Source organism: Trichechus manatus, unplaced genomic scaffold (genome assembly GCF_000243295.1).
Source record: "Trichechus manatus latirostris isolate Lorelei unplaced genomic scaffold, TriManLat1.0 scaffold00068, whole genome shotgun sequence".
NCBI classification, from domain to species: Eukaryota; Metazoa; Chordata; class Mammalia; order Sirenia; family Trichechidae; genus Trichechus; species Trichechus manatus.
In genome coordinates, this window is record NW_004444004.1 from 14,047,580 (window position 1) to 14,074,593 (window position 27,014).

Consider the following 27,014-nt stretch of genomic DNA (forward strand, 5'->3'; position numbering starts at 1 on the left):
AGTTCAAGTTAGTTTCTCATACAAAAATTTACACATTTGTTATTGTCTCTCATGTAAGTTTGATGAGAACATGGACTTGTGTTTTTGTCATGGCTGTACCTCCAGTGCTTACAGCAATGACTGGGGAATATTGAGTGCTCAAAAAATATTTATTAAATGAATTAATTTCCACATCCACCAGTCTAGTCCAGTCTTCCATGATCTCTTACCTGGACTAGTGCAGCAGCCTCCTAACTCATCTCCCTGCCTCAAGCCTGGTTCCCTTTCAATCTATTTCCACACTGTAGAATTATCTTTTTAAAATTCAAATCTGATCATCTCACTTCCCTTCTTAAAACCCTCTGATGCCATCCCTTTGCCCTTCAAATAAAGTCCAAAGTCCTTAACGTGACTTGAAAAGTGTCTGCTCTTTGGCCCTGACTACCTGACTACCTTGTCTCTTTCCTCTGGCCATCCTGGACTGCTTTGAGTTCTTAGCAGTTCTCTCACATTAGGGCCTTAGTATATACTTGTCCATTTGCCTGGGATCTTGTTCTTTTACCTACCTTTCAGTTCTTAGTTTGAGAGTCATTTTCCTAGGGGAGCTTCCCCTGCCCTCTGAGACTAGGTTGGTTCCTTCAGCATCCAGCTCCAAGCTCATCTATGCTGTGATGGTTTTTTTTTTGCTTATCATTTCACACCAGTACCTAGCACAATACCTGACATGTAGAAGTTCGACAAATATTTATAAAATGAAGGAAGCTGTTGTTAGCTGTCAAGTCAGCCCCCAATTCATGTACAACTGAACAAAATGCTGCCTGGTCCTGTGCCATCCCTATGATGGGTTGTGGATTGGACCACGGTGAGCCAGAGGGCTTTTTTTTTTTTAAGTGATAGCTTGAGCTTAAACCAGCAAGGATGATGTGAGCTTGAAGATACCAGAGGACACAGCATGGAGTCCTGGAATAAAGCCAGCATTGGAGAAAGAACTAAATGATGGAGAGAAATCAAGTCTTTTTTTTTTTTTGCTTTTCCTTATTGATTTATTTATTTAGTTGTTGTTGTTGAGAATATACTCAGCAAAACATACACCAATTCAGCAGTTTCTACATGTACAATTCAGTGACATTGATTACATTCTTCAAGTTGTGCAACCATTCTCACCCTCCTTTTCTAAGTTGTTCCTCCCTCTTTAACATAAACTCACTGCTCCCTAAGGTTCCTATCTAATCTTTCAAGTTGCTCGTTATCAATTTGATCCCATATAGATCTTAAAAGAACATAATGTTCAAGGCCAACATTCTTTACTAGTTAAGCTAAACTATTGTTTGGTTTTAAGACTTCAGGGGATATTTTTGGTTTAAGGTTTAAAGATTTTCTCAGGGCAGTAGTTTCAGGGGTTCTTCCAGCCTCCATGGATCCGGAAAGTCTGGATTCCATGAGAATTTGAAATACTGTTCTGCATTCCCCCATCCCCCCTTTGATCAGGATTCTTCTATAGAATCGTTGATCAAAGTGTTCAGTAGTGGTAGCTAGGCACCACCCAGTTCTTCTGGTCTCATGGCAAAGGAGGCAGTTGTTCATGGAGGCAATTAACCCCACATTCCATATCCTCCTCCTATTCCCAACTCTCCTTTCTCTGTTGCTCCAGGTGAATAGAGACCAATTGTGCCTTGGATGGTTGCTTGAAAGCTTTTAAGACCCCAGGCACTATGCAATGAACTAGGAGGTAGAACAGAAGCACTAAACTTGTTATTAGGCCAATTAACTGGGCTGCCTCATGGAACCATGACCCTAAACCAAGGAACCAAATCCATGAGGTTTTTGGTTGTACATGAGCAGCCTCAGCAGCTACTATTTTTTTCCATTGTAAATATATCTATCACACAGCTTTTTCCAATTCAACTTTTTACAGATGTACAATGTACTGACAGCAATTACAATAATTGGCTGTGGATCCATAGGGTTTTCATTGGCTGATATTCAGAAGTAGATCACCAGGACTTTCTTCCTAGTTTGTCTTAAGTCTGGAAGCTCTGCTGAAACCTGTTCAGCATCATAGCAACACACAAGCCTTCACTGACAGGCAGGTGATAGCCACACGAGGTGCATTGGCTGGGAATTGAACCCTGTTCTCCCACATGGAAGGCGAGAATTCTGCCATTGAACCACCACTGCCCCCTATGAGGCTTTCTTAAACACTTTTCCCAGTAGACAATTTCTCAGGTGTCCCCATCTTACTTTTTATATTCTTTGTTATAGAATGTATCACATTGTCCGAAGTGAGTTTATGTCTCTGAAGTCTTCTAAAGTAGAGATTGGGTTAATTCTGAGAGATCAGCCCAGTGAACTCTTTTGTGATACGCCTGGGTGCCACAGCAGGTGGCGGGGTCTAGAGCTGGCAGGAAAGGGCCTGGGGTATAGGCCAGGTCCCCTTGGGGCCCCTGAGGGTGGCTGGACGGGTCCAGAGCTGGCGGAAAGGGGTCTGAGCTCTGGGCAGGGTCCCCTTGGGGCTGTGGTGGGTAGCAGCAGGGGTCTGGAGCCGGTGGGAAGGGGCCTGGCCAAGTCCTTACAATGGCTTATAAGGCTGTACACAGCCTGCCCCCTGCCTCCATTACTTCTCTTACCTAATATTTCTTTCCTCTTCCTTCAGTTCACTTCAATTACAGACTTCTTCACTGTTCCTAGGACTTAACAGGCACTCTCCTGCCTCAGGGCAAAAGCTGCTAACATCCCCTATGCCAGGCACAGTGCCTGGCACAGCAGCTGCTCAAAGAATATCTTTAAATGGATTAATGAATATGAGTAAAAGACACTCTACCCCACAACTTATTCTTGCATCTGTTTCCTGGAATAAGCCCAAGTTCTAGTTCGATCAATAAACATGTATTAATGATTTGGCCTAACTGGCCTCCCTGCTTCTTGTCTTCCATCTTTCTGCAATCCATCCTATAGCTTGCAGCCACCCATACCCACTGCCATCGAGTCGATTCCAACTCATAGCTACCCTATAGGACAGAGTAGAACTGCCCATAGGGTTTCCAAGGAGCAGCTGGTTGATCCAAACTGCCGACCTTTTTGGTTAGCATCTGAGCTCCTAACCACTGCACCACCAGGGCTCCACTTGCAATCATAATATTAAAAATAGTCTGTGTTCCCTTCCCTAAACCTCTGCTATCTCCTCATTATCTACAGAAATACAGTCAAAGCTCCTTAGCTTGGCATTCAAGGCTTTGGCCCCAATCTCCCTTTTCAGACCTCTCTGAGATTATTTAATAAGCACTGGGCTAGTCACTGAAGGAGTTCACAAAGTAGTTTGAAGAGAGGTACACAGATTAACTTTATTGGGACATGACCAGCTCTATTATAGTCTCTGAGAACACAGGTAATTTCAGACAGTGAGTTGTAAAATATTAGGTTTTTGCCTTCTGCAGGTTCACAAGTTTAGTCTAGAACTGCGATGTCCAATATTTGGCCATGAGCAACATTTCAAGTGCTCGATAGCCACATGTGGCTAGTAGCTATCATACTGGACAGCACAGCATAGACTATTTCCATCATCTATTAAAGGGTAGGGGGGATTACCTATAGGTGCTTCAAAGAGAACAAGGACCACTTACCATACATGCACCCTGTGGTGCTAGCTACCTCTCTCAACCCCATCCTCCCTTCCACCCCCAATCACACATCTTGGCTCTGGTGCATTTTGAAGTTAGTACAGGCCCTCAGGGCTCCCAACAAAGATGTATGAACATACTTAGCAAGCTACTAAGTGATACAGAAATGTGATATAATAAATAGGTCCAGTTCTTGCTTCCATCACAGCCTTGGTTACTTCAACCAAGTTCTTGCTCTTTTCTCGAACTTCAAAATCCCATCCCCATAATCTATGCCAAAAGGTTCTGAAAAGTATATGTTACACACAGATAAAGTGTTTATCTCAGGGCTTAAAATCCAGGTTATACCTACCTTGATGCTTTTGCAAGTCATTCAGGACCCTACTTCACTACCTGCCTTCTCCTCTAAGTCACTATCCCTAAAAAGGAAGGACACAATTAAGATTCCAAAACAACAAAACATTTATTCTGAGATTGGAGAATATGAGACACTTAAATAATGGGAATTGGATCCTCACTGGGGTCTTCTGGGAAATCGGAAGCACCACCCTCTCCTGCAGCTCTATTCTTCTCCAGTTTGGCAATCAATTCTTTCGCTGGATTGAAGACGCCATTGGTCTGCTGGTCACAGACAAAGCAACGTGGGGTGGTGCGGAAATGCTGCAGTGCACAGCCTTCGCAGAAATAATGCCTGCACTTGGTGACAACTGGGTTTTGGAAGGTCTGGCGACAGATGAAACACTTGAATGGTATTTCCTCGTCATCGCTTCCCACTTCATAGTTTTCGTCATCATAGATACCATAGCGACCCTCATCAAGCTCACGTTCGATCTGCCACCCATGCTTGTAATCTGAACGATCATGGAGGAATTTGCAGCTGTCTCCGAAGCCGCAGAAGCCGGTCTCTTTGTAGTCTTTACAGATGTCGGGCTGGTAATCCCAGCGCACCGTGGCACGTAGATGCTCGGGAGCTCGGATGGGGCCCTTCCTGACCATCCCCGAGGAGGCATTGCCCATAGACGTATCCTTGGGCTTCATGTATTTCTGATAATTGTTGATTCCCCGGTAGATCTTGTCATCTTCCTTGCCCCTCAGCTCATCCTGGATCTTCTGGCTGCGCTCAAAGATGGCTTGTGCGTCACGCTCTTTCTCTGTGTCTAGTTCATAGACAGCGGTTGCACCCATATCCTCCGGCCCCACGGGTTTCGCTGAGCGGGTGGACTTGTAGACCACGCCGAGACTCTCGGGCTCATTCTCCTCCTCGCTACTCAAGTCGCGGTAAACTGCCTTTTGTTTACCGCTGCCACGCGTCTTCTGTATCATCGGATTGTGGATCGTCCGCTTCTTTTCCGGGCGAACCACAGTGCAGCCTTCCTCACTACTGCTGCTGCTTTCTCCGGGATCTCGGTCGCAGGCAGGGCGCTTTCTGCGGCCTGCAGCACGTTTTCCTCCAGGCTTTTTGAAAAGGAAGGTGCATACCTGGTCTGCCGTCTTTCTTGGAGAAAGTTGCTCTGCCATTTTGGAGTACCGAGCTCCAAAACAGCTCCAGCGTGCAGGAAAGCGCAGGCCCTGTCACATCACTGCACGCCCTGCGCTCTGTTCCGTGTCGGAGGAAAACAGGCCGGCGAAAGCACTAAAGCGCGAGGGCGTGATCGCGCACACTCTTGAGCCCTACCGGACTCCGTCGCTTCCTCCGGAGAAGTGCGTGACGCTTCCTCGCTCGTGGAGCGCCGCGGAGTTTACCGGGAAAGGAGCCGGACCGGGTCACCTTTAAGTGTTCTAGAAGGGGCTCTGTCGCGATGTGGTTCGAGATTCTCCCCGGAATTGCCGTCATGACAACGTGTTTGCTCATCCCAGGAGTGATCACTGCGCACATGCACAAATTCAGTCACGGGGGAAAGGTAAGGCGGCTTCCCCACTCTCAGCGCCGACACTGCACACTGGCTGGTCAGGGAGGCCCTTAGGATCCGGTGCTTCTCTCTCAGGTGGGGAATACCAAGGTCGGCTCTCCTCTTTTTTTAGTGTTGCCTGAAAGCGGATACTTGCGGAATGAAGTCCGATAGAAACCGCATCTTATTCCAGCAAGAAACAGCTAGTTGCTTTTCACAGGAGAGTGGGCAAAAAGGCAGAGTAGAGATTAGGAGATGAGAAGAGGTGGGTCCAAACTCCTAAACAAGGGAGAGATTAGTCTTGTTCTCACTCCCCCCGATCGCTAATCTCTCTTCTTTCTTGCTCGGTTTTGATTTTGATTTCTCGCATCCGCATTACTCTTAATTTGGTTTTTCCCTTGACGTTTTTAATTCCCTGTTTTCTCTTGCAAGTCTTTAGGAATTTACCACAAGACACCGTTTTTCTCATCAGGTTTTAATTTTTTCCCTCTTCCTAGCCCTTCACGTCATCTCTAGAATACAGTCATAGAACAAAATTACTTGCTTTCTGGTTTTTGATTGTCCTTCACATGTTACCCACCGCTATTGTTTTTGCTCATTGGAGTCATAAAAGGGTAACGAGTAAATTATTCTCATAAAAAAGGAAAGACATAAAGACAGTGATGCTGATTAAAATAGAAAGGTGTAAGAAGTCATGTTTACCATCTTTAAAATTTAGTGGTCTGGTTTTTATTTAGGAGATTATGGTTTTGTTAATTTGGTTTATATTTCGGTGATCCTTTTTTCTAGAATGTTACTTTTTTAAAGTTCTAATATTCATCAATTGGGTCTATCATCTTTATACAGTGTGATAATAATTGTTTTTTATTTGTAGGAGAAAAGGATTGCCCATTTTCCATATCAGTGGAGTTTGATGGAAAGAGATAGGCGGGTCTCTGGGGTGAATTGTTATTATGTATCAAAGGTAAGATGACCGTGATGCCAACCATCTGTCAGGGTTGAGGTGGGTTCTGGTAATGCCTTGTCCCAGGTCATGAGCTGGTAAGGAAGTGGTAGAGCTGAGATTTGAACCATAGCCTGTGTCTTTAGCTCCTGCAGTATACTACCTGTCCAGTTGGTAGTTTTTTCATGACCTCATAATGTCAAAATAAAAAATTGGTAATGCTGTTGTCACTTCCCAAATTGTTTCTGAGATTTTACTGGCCTGTGTAATGCAGGAGACTAGTTTTTGACCACTTGTTTTCTGTATAAATATGTACGTTTTTAAACATTGTAAATTCTGTAAGCCCCAAAGTTTGATTTTAAAAATATAATCCAACTGACAGTGGTATATTAGTGAAAGGAAAAGAGGATCAATTAAAAGGACTAATTTGTGTATCCAAGTGGGAAATACATGAGCTTTAGAGTTGGACAAACTTGTATTTGAATCTCTGCTCTACTTAGGTTTTTTTTTTTTGGTCTAACTCTCTGTTTCCTCAGTTGTAGGACAAAACTGTTAAAGCCTACCTGATAGAGTTTTTGTGGTATGACAGTATTTGATACCTGTGTGAGGAGCTCAGCATTATCTTTGATAGAAGCTCAATGACTGTTTCCTTCCCTTCTGGTTAATTTTTAAGTTGTCTTTTTTTTTTTTAAGGTTTATTTGGCTCAGGGGCATTGGAAGTTATGGACTTGAATTCAGTGATACCTAGATAATGTAATGTAGATCTTAAAATCTGTAAATACTGTAATCTGAAATTCCTTGAAACAGTACATTTACCATCAGTTTACTGTTAGCATTTGACAGCAGTTTATTTCCATTTCAATAATCTATCTACAAAACTGTTAGTACCCCAAAATCTAACCATAGTATCTTTCATGGAAATATAAAAGTCTGGTTAGAAGCCATAATCTAGGGGAAATGCAGATTGATATCTGGGCAGACGTTTTTTACACCAGATCAAAGGGTGTGTGTATCAAAACCAAGGGAAAACACAAAGTGTCAATAGACTTAAGATGGAAGTGAAGGAAATAAGCCCTAAGATACCGTGGGGAATAAAAGAGAAGGTACAGTGCTGATAGAGAGGGGAGAACGTGGAATTTGGTGAGTTGTTTTAGTCTGTAGTTTTGGACTTGATGGTCAGATCACTTTAATTTTACTTTAGCTGAGCCTAATGCTGCTTCTTGAGATTTTGAATACACATAAAGACTAATTGATAGTACCTTCTGAATCGCAGTGGAAGAAGTACTTTATCCTAAGGAATCATCTAACATTATATTTAACATAGACTGTAGTTGATCATAAGGAGAAACGATAGTGTTGTTTTAATCCCTGACAGAAATTGTGCATCATAGGTACTTGTTTGTGGATGAAATCATGAGCCAAGTACAATCAAACACCAGTCTAAATCCCTTTTGGCAGCTGATATGAGAGCTTAGATTTGTTCAGTGCCCTACCGTCTACAGAGTGCTTTATCCAAGTTCATTTAACTTCTTTTTTTTTAAATTATGTAAGTAATTTATGAATGCATTGTATAAAATTTTGAGAATACAAAGAGTAAAAAGCAACGGCCCTTTTTCTCCCGCACCCTAACATGCATAGATATCCAAGCAGTCCTACTCCTTTCTCCCTAGGTAACCATTGTTTTCAATTTGTTATGTATCCTTCTGGACTTTTTTTCTGTGCATTCCCGTACATATGCATGTTACTTATAAATAATAGTTTTTTTAAAAAAACAAATGGTATCATCCTGTACATATTATTCTTTTATTATTATCTAATAGTACATCTTGGAGATGAGATCTTCCCTCATGAGTACATATAGGTCTATATCAGTGGTTCTCAACCGGCGATGGTTTTGCCCCCAAGGTGACATTTGGCAATGTTTGGAGATGTTTTTGGTTGTCACAACTTGGGGGGGTGTGCTACTGGCACCTAATGGGTGGAGACCAGAGATGCTGTGAAACATTCCTATAATGCGTAGGACAGGCCCCCACAACAAAGGATCATCTGGTCTAAAAAATCAGTAGTGCCAAGGTTGAGAAACCCTCGTCTACATTCTTTTTACTGTGGTGTGAAACACCTAAAGAATCATCTAAAGTTATATTTAACATAGACCGTAGCTGATCATAAGAAGAAATGATAGTGCCGTTTTAATCCCTGACAGAAAGTGTGCATCATAGGTATTTGATGCACAAGTCCCACAGATAATCATAGCTTATTCTTCTATTGGTGGAAGAATACTTGAGGTATTTCCTTTTTTATTTTTATTTTTATTTTTTGATCAAATAATACTGCAGTGAAAGTTCTAGCACTTGCCTTCTTTAGGCACATTTGTGTTTTTTTGTTTTAATGACAGTGAGTTAATTGGGAAAAGAGTTAGTGACTTGGGATGCAACTCCACTTGTCATATCATAGGTGAATTGCAACCATGGGTTAGCAACAGATAGAAAAGTTTGGGAAAAACCAAGGAAAGCATTCTGTGAAAATCAGCTACATGGGACTTACAGTGAAGAATATTACCTATTTTATTATTATTTGTACATTGTGTCATACACATACTTTATTTCAGTAAAATTTATAACAGATACATATACACACCTGCATTTTTCCCCAGGAGGGCCAGTTGTTAAGCATTTACTCACACATCACTGCCTTCCTCACTTGTTTAGTCCTCTGTGAAGAACATCTGTGACCATGCTACTCTGGAGTTCTTCCTCAGCTTTCTCTTCTCTAGGCAGAATAATCTGTGATTCATTGATATTTGCCTGTAGGTTTTATTTTCTGATTTTCCTCTGAGCAGTCTGGAATCAGGCAGGAACCTTTCTTTACCTGAGGAGTGCAGAACTGGGCACATGAGAGTATTCCAGAAAGGAGATGACCTTTGCAGGGTGGGAGGCCTGGGGACCCAGGGTGGTGCCTGAAATGAGAGTATGGGTATTTTTGTAGGATTAATTCCTAGGAGTGGAATGGTTGGGCAAAGGTGAAGTGCCTTTTAAATGTTGAGGGATACTGCCATGTTGCCGTTCAGAAAGATTGTATCAAATTCTACTTCCAGCAACCAAATATGAGAGTACCTGCTTCCTCTCATCCTCACCAACATTAGATATTATCCATTTTAATTTTTGCCTAATTAAATGAACAAAACCTAAAACAAAAATACCACTTGCTGTGGAGTCGATTCTGACTTATAGCAACCCCATGTGTGTCAGAGTAGAACTACATTCCATAGGGTTTTCAACGGCTAAGTTTTTGGAAGCAGATCTCCAGGCCCGTATCCTTTCTCTGTTCATTTTTATTTGTCTTTTTCTTTTTGATTCATAGGAGTTCTTTATATATTCTGGATATTAATCTTTTGTCTGTTTTACATATGGCAAATATTTTTCCCAATTTGTTGCTTGTCTTTTTCACTTCATGATGTCTTTCATTGTATAACCAAACAAAAAACCATACCTGTTGCTGTTGAGTTGATTCCGACTCATAGCGACCTTATAGGACAGAGTAGAACTGCCCCATAGGGTTTCCAAGGAGCAGCTGGTGGATTCGAACTGCTGACCTTTTTGGTTAGCAGCCGAGCTCTTAACCACTGTGCAACGAGGGCTCCAATAGTAGTGTTTAATTTTGATGTTCCGTTTATCAAGTTTTATCATTCTGGATTCTGGGTTTCTACCCAAGATTATAAAAGTATATTCCTGTAATTTCTCCAAATACTGATACAGGTTTTTTCCCCATTTAGTTCTTTGATCCATCTACAATTTATTTTGGGGTATAATGTGTAATGTAAAGTGAAGATTTAACTTTTTTTCCTCCAAGAGGTAGCCAGTTATCACAATCATCTGTTTATAGAATAGTCCATTTTTTATTCGATGTACTATCCTAGTAAACTAAATTTTCATATGTTCATGGGCCTATTTCACAGATGTGCTGGTCTATACTCCGTTGGTCTATGGATTCCTGCACCAATACCACATTTAAAGAATCATCATAATTTTATATTTGATTGGATCATATGAAATTGCTGTTTTTATAGGTCAGGAATGGTCATTTTTCATGTGGTTTAACCTAATAGTATGTTTTACAAGTTTTTATCTACTCTTTTATATTTTCTCCTTTCTCATTAATTCTTCATATTGAACCTGAGGTAAATATTATTTTCATCTTATAGTTGAGAAAACAGGATTAGTGTGATTAAATAACATTATAAGGACTCAACCTAGTTGATGTGCCTCTCAATATAGTGCTGATATTTGAGACAATCTGGTCTAATAAATGTGATCATAAATATCCACTCATCTAGAGCAGTGTTTCCCATAGGATGGTCCAAGAATCACCTCCATTGGAATCACCTGGCCTATCAGAGAAAATACAGATTCCTAGGCTCCTGGCCAGACCAAATGAATTAGGATTTCTAAGAGATGGGTTCTAGGAATATGCGATTCTAACTTCTTTCCAGGTGATTCTTCCCACAATAAACAAAATACCTAGACTTTGTTACTTTAGCACCTGTTGCCATTGATTAATCTTTTATAGCTTTTGAAGTATTTGATTATAACTGACCAAGAGATAATGGAATATTGGTTGTGGGTCTTAAAATAGTGTAGTGATTACAAGTCAAGGGTTCTGGAGTTGGGGTGCCTGGACTTGAATTCTGACTTTGCTACTTCCTTGCTGACTTGTGCAAGTGACTTTTAACCTCTCTTAAGCTTCCATTTCTTCATCTGTACAAAAGTAGAATGCAGATAATAGTATCTACCTCATGTTAACTGTTATTTTATAAAATGGATTTTACCTTATTTTTCTCTAACTCACTGAGGGTGCTTTATATAAGGATCCAGATGTTAAGTTGTTGCTTAACTGTAATTGCAGTGGAGGGGGGGAGCTTTTCAGATAAAGTGGTATGTTTGCTGCTATCAGAAATGAAAACTGGAATTAATGATAGTTCTTTTTACTTTAGTGAATATAGAATGGAATCCAGTTTATTGTTGCAGTTGGAGAAATCTGGGGTGTGAAAGAACTGTCTTCTCTTCCTTTTAGATCGATTTTGTTTTTTTATACTTGTATTTTTCCATGTGTGAATTTGTAAATCCTCAAGCCCACCTTCAAGTCCTTTATTCACATGTAAATCTTAACTATCATAGCAGATAGAGAATGCTGTTGGGTGACTGCAAATAAGAGATCTTATACTTTTGGGGAGAACAGAATTCTCACAATTTCTTTTTAAAATCTGTTTTTCAGGGCTTGGAGAACATTGACTAAGGAAGCATTGTTCTGACTGGTGAAAAAACAACTCAGTTATGCTCACCTACCCCTGCTGCAGAAGCTTATGCAATGTATTATGTAGTGCGTTATGTAGTGCTTAATAAAAATAAAATGACAAAGAAAAACCAAAGTTTTCTTTACTTTTTCTTAACAGAACTACACAAGATCAAGCAATCTATTCAGTAGCTTTTATCACTTAAACTAGAAGGCAACTGAGGCTTGTAAAATTAGACATAGGTAAACGAAGTACCTATCACTATGTCTAGCACCTAAATCTTCACAAATGGTAGTTGCTACTGTTGTTACGGATATTAGTATGTTAAAAACCATTGTTTCATGACAGGGAACGCAACAGAGAGTCCCTGATGGAGCAGGAGAAAAGCAGGGTGCAGAACTCAAATTCTAGTAAAAAAGACCAGACTTAATGATCTGAGACTGGAGGAACCCCAGAAAGCATGGCCCCCGGACTCTGTCAACCCAGAACTAAAACCATTCCTGAGGCCAACCCTTCAGTGAAAGATTAGACTGGACTATGGGACATAAAATGATACTTGTGAAGAGTGCTTCTTAGCTCAAGTAGATACTTGAGAATAAATGGGCAGCTTCTGTCCAGAGGTGAGATGAGAAGGCAGGGGTCAGGAGCTGGTTAAATGGACATGGGGAAGCCGGGGTGGAGAGGAGGAGTGTGCTGTCACAGTATAGGGAGAGCAGTTAGGGTCACATAACTATAAGTTTTTGTATGAAAGACTAACTTGAATTACAAACTTTCACTTAAACTACAACAATTAAATGTTTTACTAGAAGAATACAGGAAAAGTTTTTTTGTAGTTCCTTTTCTGGATGAATCTTATAAAGTGTTTAAAATTTTTGGTTAGGACAGTTTTAAAACAGATTGCACCTTCAACTTTCATGCATTCTGTATGGTATCTAAGACATAGCCTATGCTTAAACATTGGTTTTTCTTTCAGTGTAGAGCAGACACAGCAACCATTTGTGGGGGAGGGGAGGTCATCAACTAAGTTTATGTCCTTAGATGAATTGCAGGGCTGTATGGTGAGGGGTTATAAAATGACAGGTAAGAATCAGTTGGTCAGGTTCAGCTTTCAGGTCCAAATTCTTAACCTCCCTTTCTGTGGCATTTGCTATGGAAAATATCAAATGACTTATAAATGGACCTTAATTTTTTAGAAATTTTATTTTTTTGTTCAGAATATACACAGCAAAACGTATACCAGTTCAACAGTATCTACATGTACAATTCAGTGACACTGATTACGTTCTTCAAGTTGTTCCTCCCTCATTAACAAACTCACTGCCCACTAAGGTTCCTATCTAATCTTTCAAGTTGCTGTTGTCAATTTGATCCCATATAGATAGTTCTTAAAAGAGCATAATGCTCAAGGTAAACATTTTTTACTAGTTAAGCTAAACTGTTGTTTGGTTTTAAGAAGACTTCAGGGGATGTGTTTGGTTTAAGGTTTAAACATTATCTCAGAGCAATAGTTTCAGGGGTTCATCCAGCCTCCATGGTTCCAGGGAAGTCTAGAGTCGATGAGAATTCGAAATTGTTTTGCATTTTCCCCCCTTTGATCAGGATTCTTCTATAGAATCTTTGATTAAAGTGTTCAGTAATGGAATTGAGCCTTACATTTTGCTGTCAGGGAGTGAACCAGATTATAACACGTTGAAGCTAGAAGATTATAGTGGTGCTATGTGGCCTGGATCTCGATTTTTGGCAAGAGGATGACCTCACCTTTTGCTTGGAAACATTTTTAATGGAATATTTACCAGGAAAAAAAAAACAAAACTTTAGAATCATAGCAATTCAAACTTAGAAAAGACCCTTAGACCAAACCTTGGGCCCTTGGTCCAAACTGATTCCTCAGACAAACAGTTTCAGAGATGGGAAGCTATCATTTAGTGGCAAAACTAGGACAACCCAGGTGTTCTGAGTCCCAATCTAATGCACTTTAACTGAACTTCGTGGTTCACTTCAATAAAAATCAGCTGAGTAACTGCTACCTGCCAGGCACTGTGCTACAGATTGGAATAAGACACACCCCTGCCCTCCAGGAGCTATGATAGAAGCTTGCAGGAGGTGCTGTGGGAACCCAGGGGAAAGGGCAGGGGGATTCACCCAGGCTTACAGGTTGGGGTGAAAGGGAAGACCATGCTAGGCCAAGGGAAAAGCATGAGTGGAGACATGAAACTTGCTGTGTGGGAAAGATCTACAAGTAGTTCTGCACTTGGCCAACTGACTGGAAGAGATCCATATTTGTGCCCATTCCAAAGAAAGGTGATCAACAGAATGCAGAAATTATCAAACAATGTCAATATCACATACAAGTAAAATTTTGCTGAAGATCATTCAAAAGCAGTTGCAGCAGTACATCGACAGGAACTGCCAGAGATTCAAGCTGGATTCAGAAGAAGATGTAGAATAAGGTATATCATTGCTGGTATCAGATGGATCTTGGCCGAAAGCAGAGAATACCAGAAAGATGTTTACCTGTGTTTTACTGACTATGCAGGAACTCTGGTGGCACAGTGGTTAAGAGCTCGGCTGCTAATCAAAATGTCAGCAGTTCAAATCCACCAGCCACTCCTTGGAAACCCTATGAGGCAGTTCTAACCTGTCCTATAGGGTCACTATGAATCGGAATCGACTGGATGGCAATGGGTTATTGACTATGCAAAGGCATCTACTGTGTGGATCATAACAAATTATGGATAACATTGGAAAGAATGAGAATTCCAGAACATTTAATTGTGCTCATAAGAAACCTGTACATAGACCAAGAGGCAGTCGTTCAAACAGAACGAGGGGATACTGCATGGTTTAAAATCAGGAAAGGTGTGCATCAGGGTTGTATCCTTTCACCATACTTATTCAATCTGTATGCTGAGCAAGTAATCCGAGAAGCTGGACTATATGAAGAAGAACTCAGCATCAGGATTAGAGGAAGACTTACTAACAACCTGCGGTATGCAGATGACACAACTTTGCTTGCTGAAATCGAAGAGGACTTGAAGTATCTACTGATGAAGATCAAAGACCACAGCCTTCAGTATGGATTACACTTCAACATAAAACAAAAATCCTCACAACTGGACCAATAAGTGACATCATGATAAATGGAGAAAAGGCTGAAGTTGTGAAGGATTTCATTTTACTTAGATCCACAATCAACGTCCATGGAAGCAGCAGTCAAGAAATCAAACAATATATTACATTGGGCCAATCTGCTGCAAAAGACCTCTTTAAAGTGTTAAAAAGCAAAGATGACACCTTGGGGACTAAAGGTGCACATGACCCAAGCCATGGTATTTTCAATCACCTCATATGCATGTGAAAGCAGGGCAATGAATAAGGAAGACCGAAGAAGAATTGATGCCTTTGAATCATGGTGTTGGTGAAGAATATTGAATATACCATGAACTGCCAGAAGAATGAACAAATCTGTCTTGGAAGAAGTACAGCCAGAATGCTCCTTAGAAGCAAGGATGGTGAGACTATGTCTCACATACTTTGGACATGTTATCAGAAGAGACCAGTCCCTGGAGAAGGACATCATGCTTGGTAAAGTGGAGGGTCAGCGAAAAAGAGGAAGACCCTCAACTAGATGGATTGACACAGTGGCTGCAACAATGGCCTCAAACATAGCAACAATTGTGAGGATGGTGCAGGACTGGCCAGTGTTTCGTTACTTTGTATATGCAGTCACTATGAGTCAGAACTGTAAAAATGGCTTAGGGGCAGTGTCTGACCTCCTTCAGCCCCACAAGGGGGCAAAAGAACCAAGATCAACAGTGCAAGGCTGACTCCCATGAGGTGGAGGCCAGACAAGCCTCCTTTCTCCACCATCTTTACTAATTCTGACACCAACCATCCCTCACACAGCACTCTCTACTTCTCTGCTGGGTTTGATAATTCATTACAGTGGCCACACAGAACTCAAAGACCATACACAATTATAGGGTTTATTATAAGGGAAGTAATCATTACAGTTCAGGCTCAGGAACACTCAGGATACATTTCTTTCATCAGGACAGCCTCTCCCCAGCCGTGCTCGAAGGTATGCCTCTCCCTGGCCCTAGGCCTCTGCCCAAAGTCACTCAGCTTTCTCTCTCCGTGGGCCAGGAAGCCCACCACACAGTCTCCTGCTATCGGTTCTCTGCTGCTGGGTCTTTCCTGCTGGTCTCTCCTTCCTTGGTGGTGGTGGACACCTCCCCTCTGCTCTGGAATTGGCTCTCTTTTAAGGCAAAACTGACCAGTCCCCTTGGTAGGCCACAATTACCTATCACAATCACCTGAGCGGGAGTTACAAGACCATGGCTAGAAAGGTCACACACAAAAGTAATTAATCGCGCTGCAAGAACCAACTCAAAGGCACCTAGCAACAACAACAAAGAGCAAAAAGTGTGAGGCAAGAAATGGAGGAGGGAGACAGGACTAGAGAGCTTGGCAAGGCCCAGAACTTATCTCACTCAGGAGCTTGGGATTCCTCGTGAGGGTAATCTGGAGCTAATGCAGGCAGGAAGCAGGAGAGGGACCCGCTGATTTGTATATATCCCCCTGGCTGCTCTGCATAGAATGCATTTAAAGCAGTAGTTCTCAGCCAGAGGGAGTTTGTTCTGCAGGATACAGTTGGGAATGTGTTACTGACATCTAGTGGGTAGAGGCCAGCGATGCTTCTAAACATCTTACAGTGCAGATGGTAGGCCTCCACAATAAAGATTTAGCAAGATGTCAATAGTGCTGAAGTGGAGGATCCCTGATTTAAAGTGTATTGTGGGAGGGTTCCAGGAAGAAGACTAGAAATAGGAAGACCAGCTAGGAGACTATTGTATCAGTCTAGGCTCAAGATAATGATGGCCTAAGCTGTGGCAGTGACAGTAAGGATGGGGAGGAGAGGAAGAACTCGAGAAACACTTGGAGGTAAAATGTGCACATGCCATGGTGTTTAGTTGGCCAGGAGGGAGAAGGAAAATAGACTAGGATGACTAACAGGTTTCTGAGTAGGGGTGCAATGAGCAGATTGGTAACCTTAAAAAAAAATACAAAACCCATTGCCATCGAGTTGATTCTGACTATAGGGACCCTATAGGAAGGACAGAGTAGAACTGCCCCTTAGGGTTTCCAAGGAGCAGCTGGTGGATTCAAACTGCCAACCTTCTGGTTAGCAGCCAAGCTTTTAGCCACTGTACCACCAGGGCTCCTTGTTAACCTTGGCAGAAAAAATTTAGTGAAGCGGCGAGGGCATATGCCGGATGGCAATGGGTTGAAAAATGAATGGGAGGTGGGAAAGTGGAGATTGGAAATATAAAAAATTTTAAGAAGTCTTACAATACTAACGCAGAACATTAGCCAAGAATATCCAGAATAGTGTTTATTATGCTACCACTTACATAATAAAACAGAAAAGAAGAATAGATAGATATGTTTGTATATTCATTATCTATTCATAGACTATCTCTGGAAGAACACAGAAGAAAGTAATAGCAACAATTGCCTCTGGGCAGGGGAAACCGGATGGCTGGGAGACAGGTGGGAGGGAGACTTTTTCTTTAATCAAGTTTTTTGAGGTATAATTTATAAAACTTTGGGTTATAGATACTCTTTTGTACTCTCTGAATTGAGCCATGTGACTAGATTACTTATGTAACAAAAGAGGAACAAAACAAAAACGCTTAAGACATCTTCCTTTAGTACTGTGCTTTATCTAGCTTCAGCCACATTTGCAATAACAAGCATTTCTTTTTGATTTGAGAGTAATTACTGACATTTGCATGAAGCAGAGATTACTTCTGTTTCTGTGCCACCTGCCCCTTGTTTGGGGACAAAGACACCACACTCCTTTCTTATTCCTCTGCACACCCCGCTAGCAAAACAAAATAAAACCCCTGAAGAACGGACATAGCTTTTGGAAGAGGGTTAGATTTTACTCCTCGCCTGTATGTTGGCCCTGTCCAGCAAAAAGGTCCTTAATTAGTGCAGTGCTGTAGTCGACCCCGGGGAATAGGGTTCCTAGCCTGCCATTCCTCACCCCTCACGGGACATAGACTTCTCTCAGCAAGCACCATTACGCGCATCATTTTTATTTCTTTCTGGGAGGATCGATCCTAGTTTACTGAAGTAACTTTGTGATATGGTTACAATCTTTTCATAATGGAGGGAAGCGGGAAGGAGATATGGCAGGTATGAACGTCGGAAATGTATGTGGCAGGCATTGTGCTAGTTTCTTCACATGTACTATTGCCTTGAATCTTCAAGACAATCAGGTGAGGTGGGTACCACCCTGGGAGTCACAGTATAGCCGGTGGTCAAGAACGTAAATTCTGGAGCCAGTCTATGTTCATGATTCCTGACCTTCGGCACATCACTTAAGCTTTCTGTACCAGTTTCCTCCACTGTAAAATACAGATAATAATAGCACCTATCTCCTTCATGAGGCTTGTTATGGATTAAATTGTTTCCCCCCAAAAAATACGTGTTGTAAGTCCTAGCCCCTATACATGTGGATGCGATCCCATTTGGGAACAGGCTTTTCTTAGTTATGTTAATGAGACTATGTTGGTGTAGGGTGTGTGTCTTAAGCCAATCACTTTTGAGATATAAAAGGAGCAGATTAGGCACAGAAGCACAAACGGAGGGGAAGATACATGGCATGTGAAGATCTCCGAGGAACTGAGGAACAGAAGCTGAAAAGAGACAAAGGCCCTCCCCAAGAGCCGACAGAAAGAGAGCCTTCCCCTAGAGCCGGCGTCCTGAATTTGGACTTCTAGCCTTCTAAACTGTGAGGAAAATAAATTTCTGTTCATTAAAGCCACCCGCTTATGGTATTTCTGTTACAGCAGCACTAAGAAACTAAGACAAAGATTAAATGAGTTATATATGTAGAGTGCCTCAAACAGTGCCTGGCATATGGCAAGTGCTATTTTTTAAGCCCTTTTGTTCCCAGAGAGACAGAGCAAGTTCACGTTTGGTGATGGCTTGCACACCTCCATCATTAAGGTTGCAATACCCAGTTACCTAGCCCCTGTGTGCCGGGTTCTTTATGTGCACTTTTGTTAATGGGCACCCTGAGACTTTGGGAGGGGAAGTAGACAGCCTATTAAAAGCAGACTGACAGAAAACTTGGCCTCTTTTCTAGAAACTGAGATCTATCCATTGCAGAGTCCACATCTTCCGTTACTCTTCCAGTAGACATAGTAGACATAGCCACCTCAACAAACTCACCCATTAAAAACAATCAGACATTTTGTTCAATTGATGAACAGAGTCTATTGATATTTTAGATCATAGATAAGGGAGAGATATGAGGGAAAAGAAGGCAAAGGCAAAAAGAGGAGACGGACAGTAGGGGGTAAAGATTATACATTAGACTGGAAGGTGAATACCAGACTGGTAAGCAAACTGCTCATCCTCAACTGTGGGCCATGTGGAAAGTTATCACACCTCTTAAAATACTCGTGCATTCTTAGCAGTTAAGAACACAACTTTCTGTGTATGGAAAGCGTTAGTCTCCTTTTGTTTTCAATTTAGAGGTATAATTTGGAGCGTGCATTAATTTTGTCAGTGAGTAAGAACGCGTACTCTGTTAAAAATAAAAGCAAAGAGATTTATTAATGGTTCAAGACAGTTCGAACTGGGAACACAACTGATCTCACAGAGTGAAACCAAGTGCTCCAAAATAGTGGAGTTACAGAGGCATTTTTATGAGGTAAGATACAACATTCTGATTGGAAGTTGCAAGATTAGGTAAGCAGGAGGTAGGATAACTCGAAGGGGGGTGCTTTACAGTGATTGGTTGGAAACACAAATGTGGGCTATTTGGATTGGTTAGTTTAAATATATGACTAAGGAGGGGGGCTTACAGGGTGGTCACAAGGTAATTATCTTCAAACATTTCCTGAGGGCTGCTGAGTGGATTTCTGATAAGGGTCTTGTACCAAGACCCTCCCTTAGGAACATTCTTTCCATCCATATCTTTAGTTTAACCAGAGAAAAACGTTTCTTTTGTTATGTATTTGAGTCCTTCTAAGGTACTTGAGTCCTCCTAAAAGTTTGACTGTGGTGGTGGGGATCCTTTGTCAAGTACTTAAGTCTGTCTAAGGTTTTGACAGTTGCAGGGAAAATGAGCAAAAGCTAAGATGGAGTGAGGCTCAGACCTGGGCCGATCATTCTAATACAAGTCAGGCACCTCAATTTTCGAACTTACACAATTTCAATGTTCTGAGCCTCTTTTTTTTTTTTTTTTGCCATCTCTCCACTCTCTACACTCCCATTCTCATTAAATACAGTTTTATATGGTTTGTCCAGTTGGATCCTACTGTTTATAACAGAATGAATAATGAGTAGTGGGAAGAAAAATCTTGAGGAATAAAGGGGTTAAATCTAAAATGAGGTGAATAACTGTTTTGTATTTTTCATTCTGGAAAAGAATGGTTTTGATGTGTGTGAGACTTGATATTTTGTCCTTCAGAAAAAAAGGACTTCTGCATCTAATGTCCAGATTTCAAGGTATTACACATCATCAGCCAGGGTTTAAAACCATATGTTAGGCTTGGACTCAAGTTTTTATAGTGAAATTAATCCAGATAATACAAATGAGACTTTAAATGAACAATAAAAGCATGGCTTACAACATGGGTACTGTTTCATCTGAGACTTAGGTCTCATGGTAATTAATTCTGCTAGCTTCTTCAATGAATTATGGTGTTGGCAAAGAATATTGAATATACCATGGGCTGCCAGAAGAACGAACAAGCCTGTCTTAGAAAAAGTACAGCCAGAATGCTCCTTAGAAGCAAGGATGATGAGACTTCGTCTCACATACTTTGGACATGTTATCAGGAGAGGACAGTCCCTGGAGAAGGACATCATGCTTGGTAAAGTAGAGGGTCAGTGAAAAAGAGGAAGACTGTCAACGAGACGGATTGACGCAGTGGCTGCAACAATGGGCTCAAGCATAACGATTGTGAGCATGGTGCAGGACCGGGCAGTGTTTTGTTCTGTTGTACACAGGGTCGCTATGAGTTGGAACCGACTCAGTGGCAGCTAAGAACAACAGCTTCTTCATGTGACAATCAAGCCAGAGAACCAATGAAGCCAGATGTTCAAAGGGAAAAATTACAATTTTCCCTCTAGTGTCTGAAATTATTAAAAAGCACAAAGGAAAACAGTATCAGGGTTTCCATCAAGGAACATAACAGAAAGTGTTTTTTTAAGAATTCCTACCTCCTTCAGGAGAATCCTAGAGCGATTCTCCTTCCTCCTCCTCCTCCTCAGATGTCAGTTTCTCCCTTGGCTCATCTGTAAATCTAAGCTTTATCACTTCTGGGGGCATTTGTTTTTCCCAAGGGTGTATCCCAACTTACTCATGTGATAAACCTCAGGTGGAGACAGCAAAGAACAAATCATTTCTTATCCTAACAGTTGATGTGAGATGTGGCGATACAGAATGTTGTGAGGATCCAACATCTGGAGACTCCAAAGCCTGTCGGGTAAGCACTGCACTGCTCTGAGCCTCAGTTCCCTCGAGTGTCAAATGAGGATAGTAAGTGCTCTGCATATGTGCCCAGATGATGAGGCTACTAGCACATGAAACCGTGTATGTCAAGCAGTCTGTGCATGTAGAAGGGATAACTGAACCTCCTTTGTGTTAGGAACGCTCCTTTAACAGCTCTCAAGCTGACCTTCAAAGGCACTGACACAAATGTGATATCGGGAGGGCACGCAGGCCCAGTGCATAACCAAGTGTCATTGGCAGCAGCAGTCTTTGGCTCCCTGTTAAAATGAGTGATTGCAGTTTGGGGATTCCCAGAGCACTGAAAATAAATACAATCAACAGTAGTAAGTTCAATGAAGACATTAATTGTTCTGAAGGTATGTTCCGAAAGCAGAGAGAAAAGTGTAGTTTAATGCCACCATGAGAACCAAGCACCTGCTTACCCCTGTCAGCTTTTGCTGCTTGCTCTATTCTATGGGAGAGTGGCAAGTGGATGGAGTTGAAACCCACCATCCTTACCAGGAAACTTCTGGTTGAGGGCAGAGGGTAAGGGGAGCACATTTAAAAATCCTGAGTTTTCAAGATTCCATATCACCCTGATAATTTTGTGACCTGAGAGCTCAAGTTCTTCTACTATACTTCTGTGATAAACAAGACACATGGAACAATTATAGGCTTTTGTCTTTCCCAAGTATGTAGATGCTGATTCTAGATATCTAAAGAGATTGACATTTAGTTTATTGGTTTGAGTCTGGATGTGCTTGTGTAATAACCTCCCCTACCCACACCTCTACACACACATACACACACCTCATCCCCTCCCCTAAACCAACTACTTAATCTCTGAAGTGTGCATACACTGATGTATACTCTTCCTTTCTGAGGGAGCAGGAGCAGAACTTTGTGGCCTACAGTGCCCTAAGCCTGGGGTTGAGAATTATCTTATACCCTTCACATTTTGGTACATTTTTGGTAAAAGACAAAGAGAAGGAAATACATAGAATAAACCCAAAGCTATGTTTGCATAACCCTTATTTTGAAAGGGTTTCTTTGGCATATTAGTGTGCCTTCTGTGTCTTTTGCTGTTTCCCCACCCCTAAAAGGCTCTTTTGCAGTGAAGCGCCAAACAATTGCTTTTGGGATTTCCACAAATCTTGATTCAGGTTTAGACCTAATTGTTCTTTTAAGAATATCACTGAGAAAATGGCCAGGCAGATCTTGCTTGTGAATTCAGCAGTGGAAACCCAAACTACCTGTTGCTACTTTAGCTGGAACACATTTTGTGTGTCATCTGTTGTTTTGTTTGTTGGCAGGTTCCTGAAAACATAGAGAGATCATTTATTACATTTGGGCTAGAGAGTACTCAAATAATAAAATTTAAAAAGAAATATGCAATTTTGATTATGACCCCAAAGAGGTGTAATCTTAAAGGCGGTAGAAAGAAGGTAGGGAAGATAATGGGAACACTGAGCATTACTTGCTCAAGAAAACAACATGATTTTCCAGGTGTTTAAGAAAATCTTTGGTATACCATTGCAAGTCCCCTTGTGTACTGTCTACCACCTGTCTGACCGGGGAATGTCTGTTTCACTCACCGGATAGAGTGTCCTTCTAGGACTAATAATAATTTATTCCTAGAATCCAGAAACAGCCCAGCCCCCAGAAACCTACTCTCCTCTCTTACCTCTAACAACTTGGTATTTGGGGTGGGGAGGGCCAGGTCCCTAGAGCAATGCTGGAGTTTTCAGCCAGTGTGTGTAAGAGCAGCCCACTGTAGTTTTGACCATGGACCTGAACTGGAAGAAGAAAACACCAAGGCATCACTGTCAAGAATTCAGCTATCAGAGGAACAGCTTTACACAGTAGTTTTTTTTCTTCTGTGCAAGGTACTATTCAATGAGGCACTCAACCCTGTGGCAGACCCCGAGTGCTCAAGGATGACTGAAATTGTCTGAGGGGGCTTTGTGACACCATGACTCAAGGACCCACCCACCTGGGGCTGGCCAGCACAGTACTCAGGGTCTATGGCCTTTAGTGTTGGAGGATGGACCTCAGGTTGGGGAATGTCCTGGGCTCCAAACATGGCCTACCCCTTCCAAGAACAGTCTAGCTGCCTTTTAACCTTGAAGTGCCCTCACTCGGCCACATTTGATTAGATCCTGCCCAAATCTAACTTTGCCCTAAATTTTGAATCAGGAAGTGTTTTGCTGTCCTTTGCTTTGACTTGCTTGTTATCTTCCCAACTATACTGTAAGTTCACTGAGGGTGTGTCTCTAGTCTTATTCAGATTTTCTTCTCTACAACGCTAGGACCTGGGCACTTTACTGGTACTCAGAAGATATGTGCTGGATGACTGGTCTCACCTGACAAGAACAGAAGGTCAGCATTTAGCCTGGGCTTTACTGCTGAGAGCCATCAGCCTTGCTAGGCAGAGGCAGGGAGGAGGAAAGAGGAGGCAGGGAGCTGGGGGAAGAAGGGAAGGAGTGATAGGGTGAGCACGAGGTTACCAGGGGAGGCGAAGGAAGAAACTGAGAGAGAATGAAAAGAACTGAAGGGATGGGAGGGAAAGAATGTAATTCAAGGCCCAGGGTGTGGAGACCAGAAGAGAGGGCACCCAACTTTAGCTCCATCCCCTCTTATGCTCTGACGTAGACCACCCCAGCCTAGGGGCCTCTCCACCAATTTTCTTCAGTTCAGGAAGAAGCTAACAGATTTGAGACCTGCCAGAGCACTTCTCTCTCGTGAGTATAATATTCTTGACACAAAGTCACCCCTCTACTTGTCACAGGTCAGACAAGTGGGGTGCCTGCCCTCTCTCTTCCCTCTCTTCCCTGGAGTCTGTCCAGCTTGCAGCAGCCTCAGGAAGGACAGGGAGCTGGGGAGGGCCCGCCCTCCAGCTGGTCCGTAGCACTGGTTGGCAGCACGCTCCGTGTGGCAGGGCCCGCCATCTGGAAGGCGGTCCCCAGTGTGGGCGGACAGGGCCCCTGGATCTGGGAGGATGTTGTCTTAGTCATCTAGTGCTGCTATAACAGAAATACCACAAATGGATGGCTTCAACAAAGAGAAGTCCATTCTTCTCCACGGCTGCCTGGAAGTTCAAATAGGCCACAAGTCCAAACCCAGGGCATCAGCTCTACATGAAGGCCTTCTCTGTCGGCTCTGGAGGAAGGTCCCTGTGATGCTTCAGTCTTCTCTTGGTCCAGAAGCATCCCAGCGCTGGAATCTCAGGTCCAAAGGATGTGCTCCACTCCAGGCACTGCCCTCCTGGTGGCAGGAGGCTCCCATGTGTCTCTGCTCGCATCTCTCTTTTATATCTCAAAAGAGATTGGCTTGAGACTTCTGGCAACATGGCACTCTAGGCAGAAGAACCACGCCGTCCCTCCACAGCAAAGATCCGAAAAACTAAGCCAAACAGAGAAAACAGCAATCCTGAAATCCTAAACACCAAATGAAGAAGTAAAGAACTCAGCCAAGCACCAAATGGAATAAGGAACTGACAGAGAACAGAGAGCAACGAGACATATAAGGAGAGGTCCCCCTATCAGCTAATGCAGCACGGATCTGCCATTTGGACTCCTATTAGAGACCAGAAAATAGGGGGTATGAGAAAGCAGCTTCACAGAGCTTCCAGCAGGAGACAGAACAAGCAGTAAACAGCGATATACGCTTTCCCACCACCCCACCCTTCTTCATCCCCACTCGGCCTCCTCTGCTTCCCATGGCCAGTCTCTTGTCCAGGAAGCACTGGCTGCTTGGATTCCACCCACCCGCACTGGCCGACTCCCTGAGTGCCATTTGTTGGCTGCTGGTGTTGCTTTTTTCCGCTTCTTTTCATTTCTTCCTTACCTTCATCACCTCCCCCTTCTTTTGCTCAAATACCTGGCTCCGTGCGCCATCTTTGCTTCTTCCTGCCAGCTCCCCTAGCACTCTTTTTTGTTTGTTTGTATGTTTTAGGCTCCTCTTCCTCTCTCCTCTCTCCCGTACCCATCTTAGCTCCACACATCACAATCTCCCCCCTCCATCCTGCCTACCTGCACCATGCACTTAACATCACACCACCAAGCAGCACAGGCACGGCCCACTGGAACCTGCCCTGCACTGATTACCGATCCACCCTGGTGGCTATAGTAAGTGCCACAAACAACCCATCCCAGCAACTCCTCTTCAGCTAGACCTGCCCTGTTGTACCATATCTGAGTGACTGACCCTATCAATTGGAGAAGGAGGTGAAAAGTATCATGCCCACAGACGAGCAAACAACAAAGACCACACAGCCCATCTGCTCAGACATAGCCAAATTAAAAAAAAAGGATGAAACAAACAAATCTACAATCAATAAACATGAAAAATAACTACAGAATGCCCGGAAAACAGCAGAAAATATCAAAACATTTACAAAAACAGGACAGGATGGTTCCAGTAGGCATTCAGAATAAAACACCAGATGACTTTCCAGTAGAAGAAAAGGCACTAGAACTACCTGATAGGGAATTCAAATCTCTAATACTCAGAATTCTCCAAGAGTTGAAGCAAAAAGCAGACAAAAATGAGGAAGAAAAATAGACAAATTCATAGAAAAGGCAGAAAAATTCATGGAAAATACAGACAAAAAATGGAAGAATTCAGGAAAATAATGCAGGGACAAAATGCCAAAATAAATTCACAACCATAAATTATACAAAAACAACAATTAGAAATCCAAAAGATAAACAACAAGATTTCAGAAACGGACAGTGTCATAGAAGGGCTGAGGAGCAGATATGAAACGGTGGAAGACAGGATCAGCGGAATTGAAGACAAACACTTGGATACAACTCTGTTTGAGGAAATCTCAGAAGAAAGAATGAAGAAAAATGAAGAGACCCTGAGAATTATGTGGGATACAATCAAAGGCAAAAATCTGCAAGTGATCGGAGTTCCAGAACAGGGGGAGAAAACAGAAGACACAGAGAGGATCGTTGAAGAATTGCTGACAGAAAACTTGCCCAGTATCAAGAAAGATGAAAAGCTGGCCATCCAAGAAGCTCAACGAACCCCATATAGGATAGACCCCAAAAGAAAATCACCAAGGCATATCATAATCACACTCGCTAAAACCAAAGACAAACAAACAATCTTGAGAGCAGCTCAAGAAAAACAAAAAGTAACATACAGAGGAGAAACAATAAGACTAAGCTCAGATTATTCACCAGAAACCATGCAGGCAAGAAGGCAATGGGATAACATATATAAAACCCTGAAAGAAAAAAAATTGCCAACCAAGAATAATATATCCTGCAAAACTCTCATTCAAATATGATGGTGAAATTAGGTCATTTCCAGATAAACAGAAATTAAGGGACTATGTAAAAACCAAACCAAACTTACAAGACTTATTAAAGGAAGTCCTTCGATCTGAGAACAAACAATATCAGACCACAGGCTGAATATAGGACACAGGATTGTACTAGCCAGATACAAACCAAACCTAGGAAATGAACTCTTAAGGACTATGCAAAACCAAAAGAATTACAAAGGAAACCAGAGAGGTTAATCTGTAAATGACAACAGCATCAGAACAATAAAAGAGGGAATAAACGGTGTAGATATAGAACCTTCTAATGGAGAGGAAGGCTAGGTGATACCAAGTAAAAATAGACTGGTTAAAATCTAGGAAGATGAGGGTAAATTTCAAGGTAACCACAAAGAAAGTTAACAAACCTACTCATCAAAATAAAGAAGAAAACCATAAAGTCTCAGTAAAAACAAAACTTACAAAAACAAAATAAATGAAAAAATA

The 27,014-nt window shown here is 42.1% G+C and overlaps 2 protein-coding genes across 2 annotated transcripts; one reads left to right on the plus strand and one right to left on the minus strand.

Annotated features, from left to right (window-relative positions):
• Window positions 1–4,040: 4,040 nt before the first annotated feature.
• Window positions 4,041–5,324, minus strand: RNF113A (ring finger protein 113A). The gene has a single exon (XM_004379828.3). It carries the CDS (start codon window positions 5,112–5,114, stop codon window positions 4,089–4,091), a length of 1,026 nt encoding a protein of 341 aa, XP_004379885.1. The 5' UTR covers window positions 5,115–5,324; the 3' UTR covers window positions 4,041–4,088.
• A 4-nt stretch (window positions 5,325–5,328) lies between these two features.
• NDUFA1 (NADH:ubiquinone oxidoreductase subunit A1) lies at window positions 5,329–11,853 on the plus strand. The gene is made up of 3 exons (XM_023734501.1): window positions 5,329–5,497; window positions 6,360–6,449; window positions 11,700–11,853. The coding sequence occupies exons 1-3, from the start codon at window positions 5,396–5,398 to the stop codon at window positions 11,718–11,720; spliced, it is 213 nt and encodes a 70-aa protein (XP_023590269.1). The 5' UTR covers window positions 5,329–5,395; the 3' UTR covers window positions 11,721–11,853.
• Window positions 11,854–27,014: the final 15,161 nt, after the last annotated feature.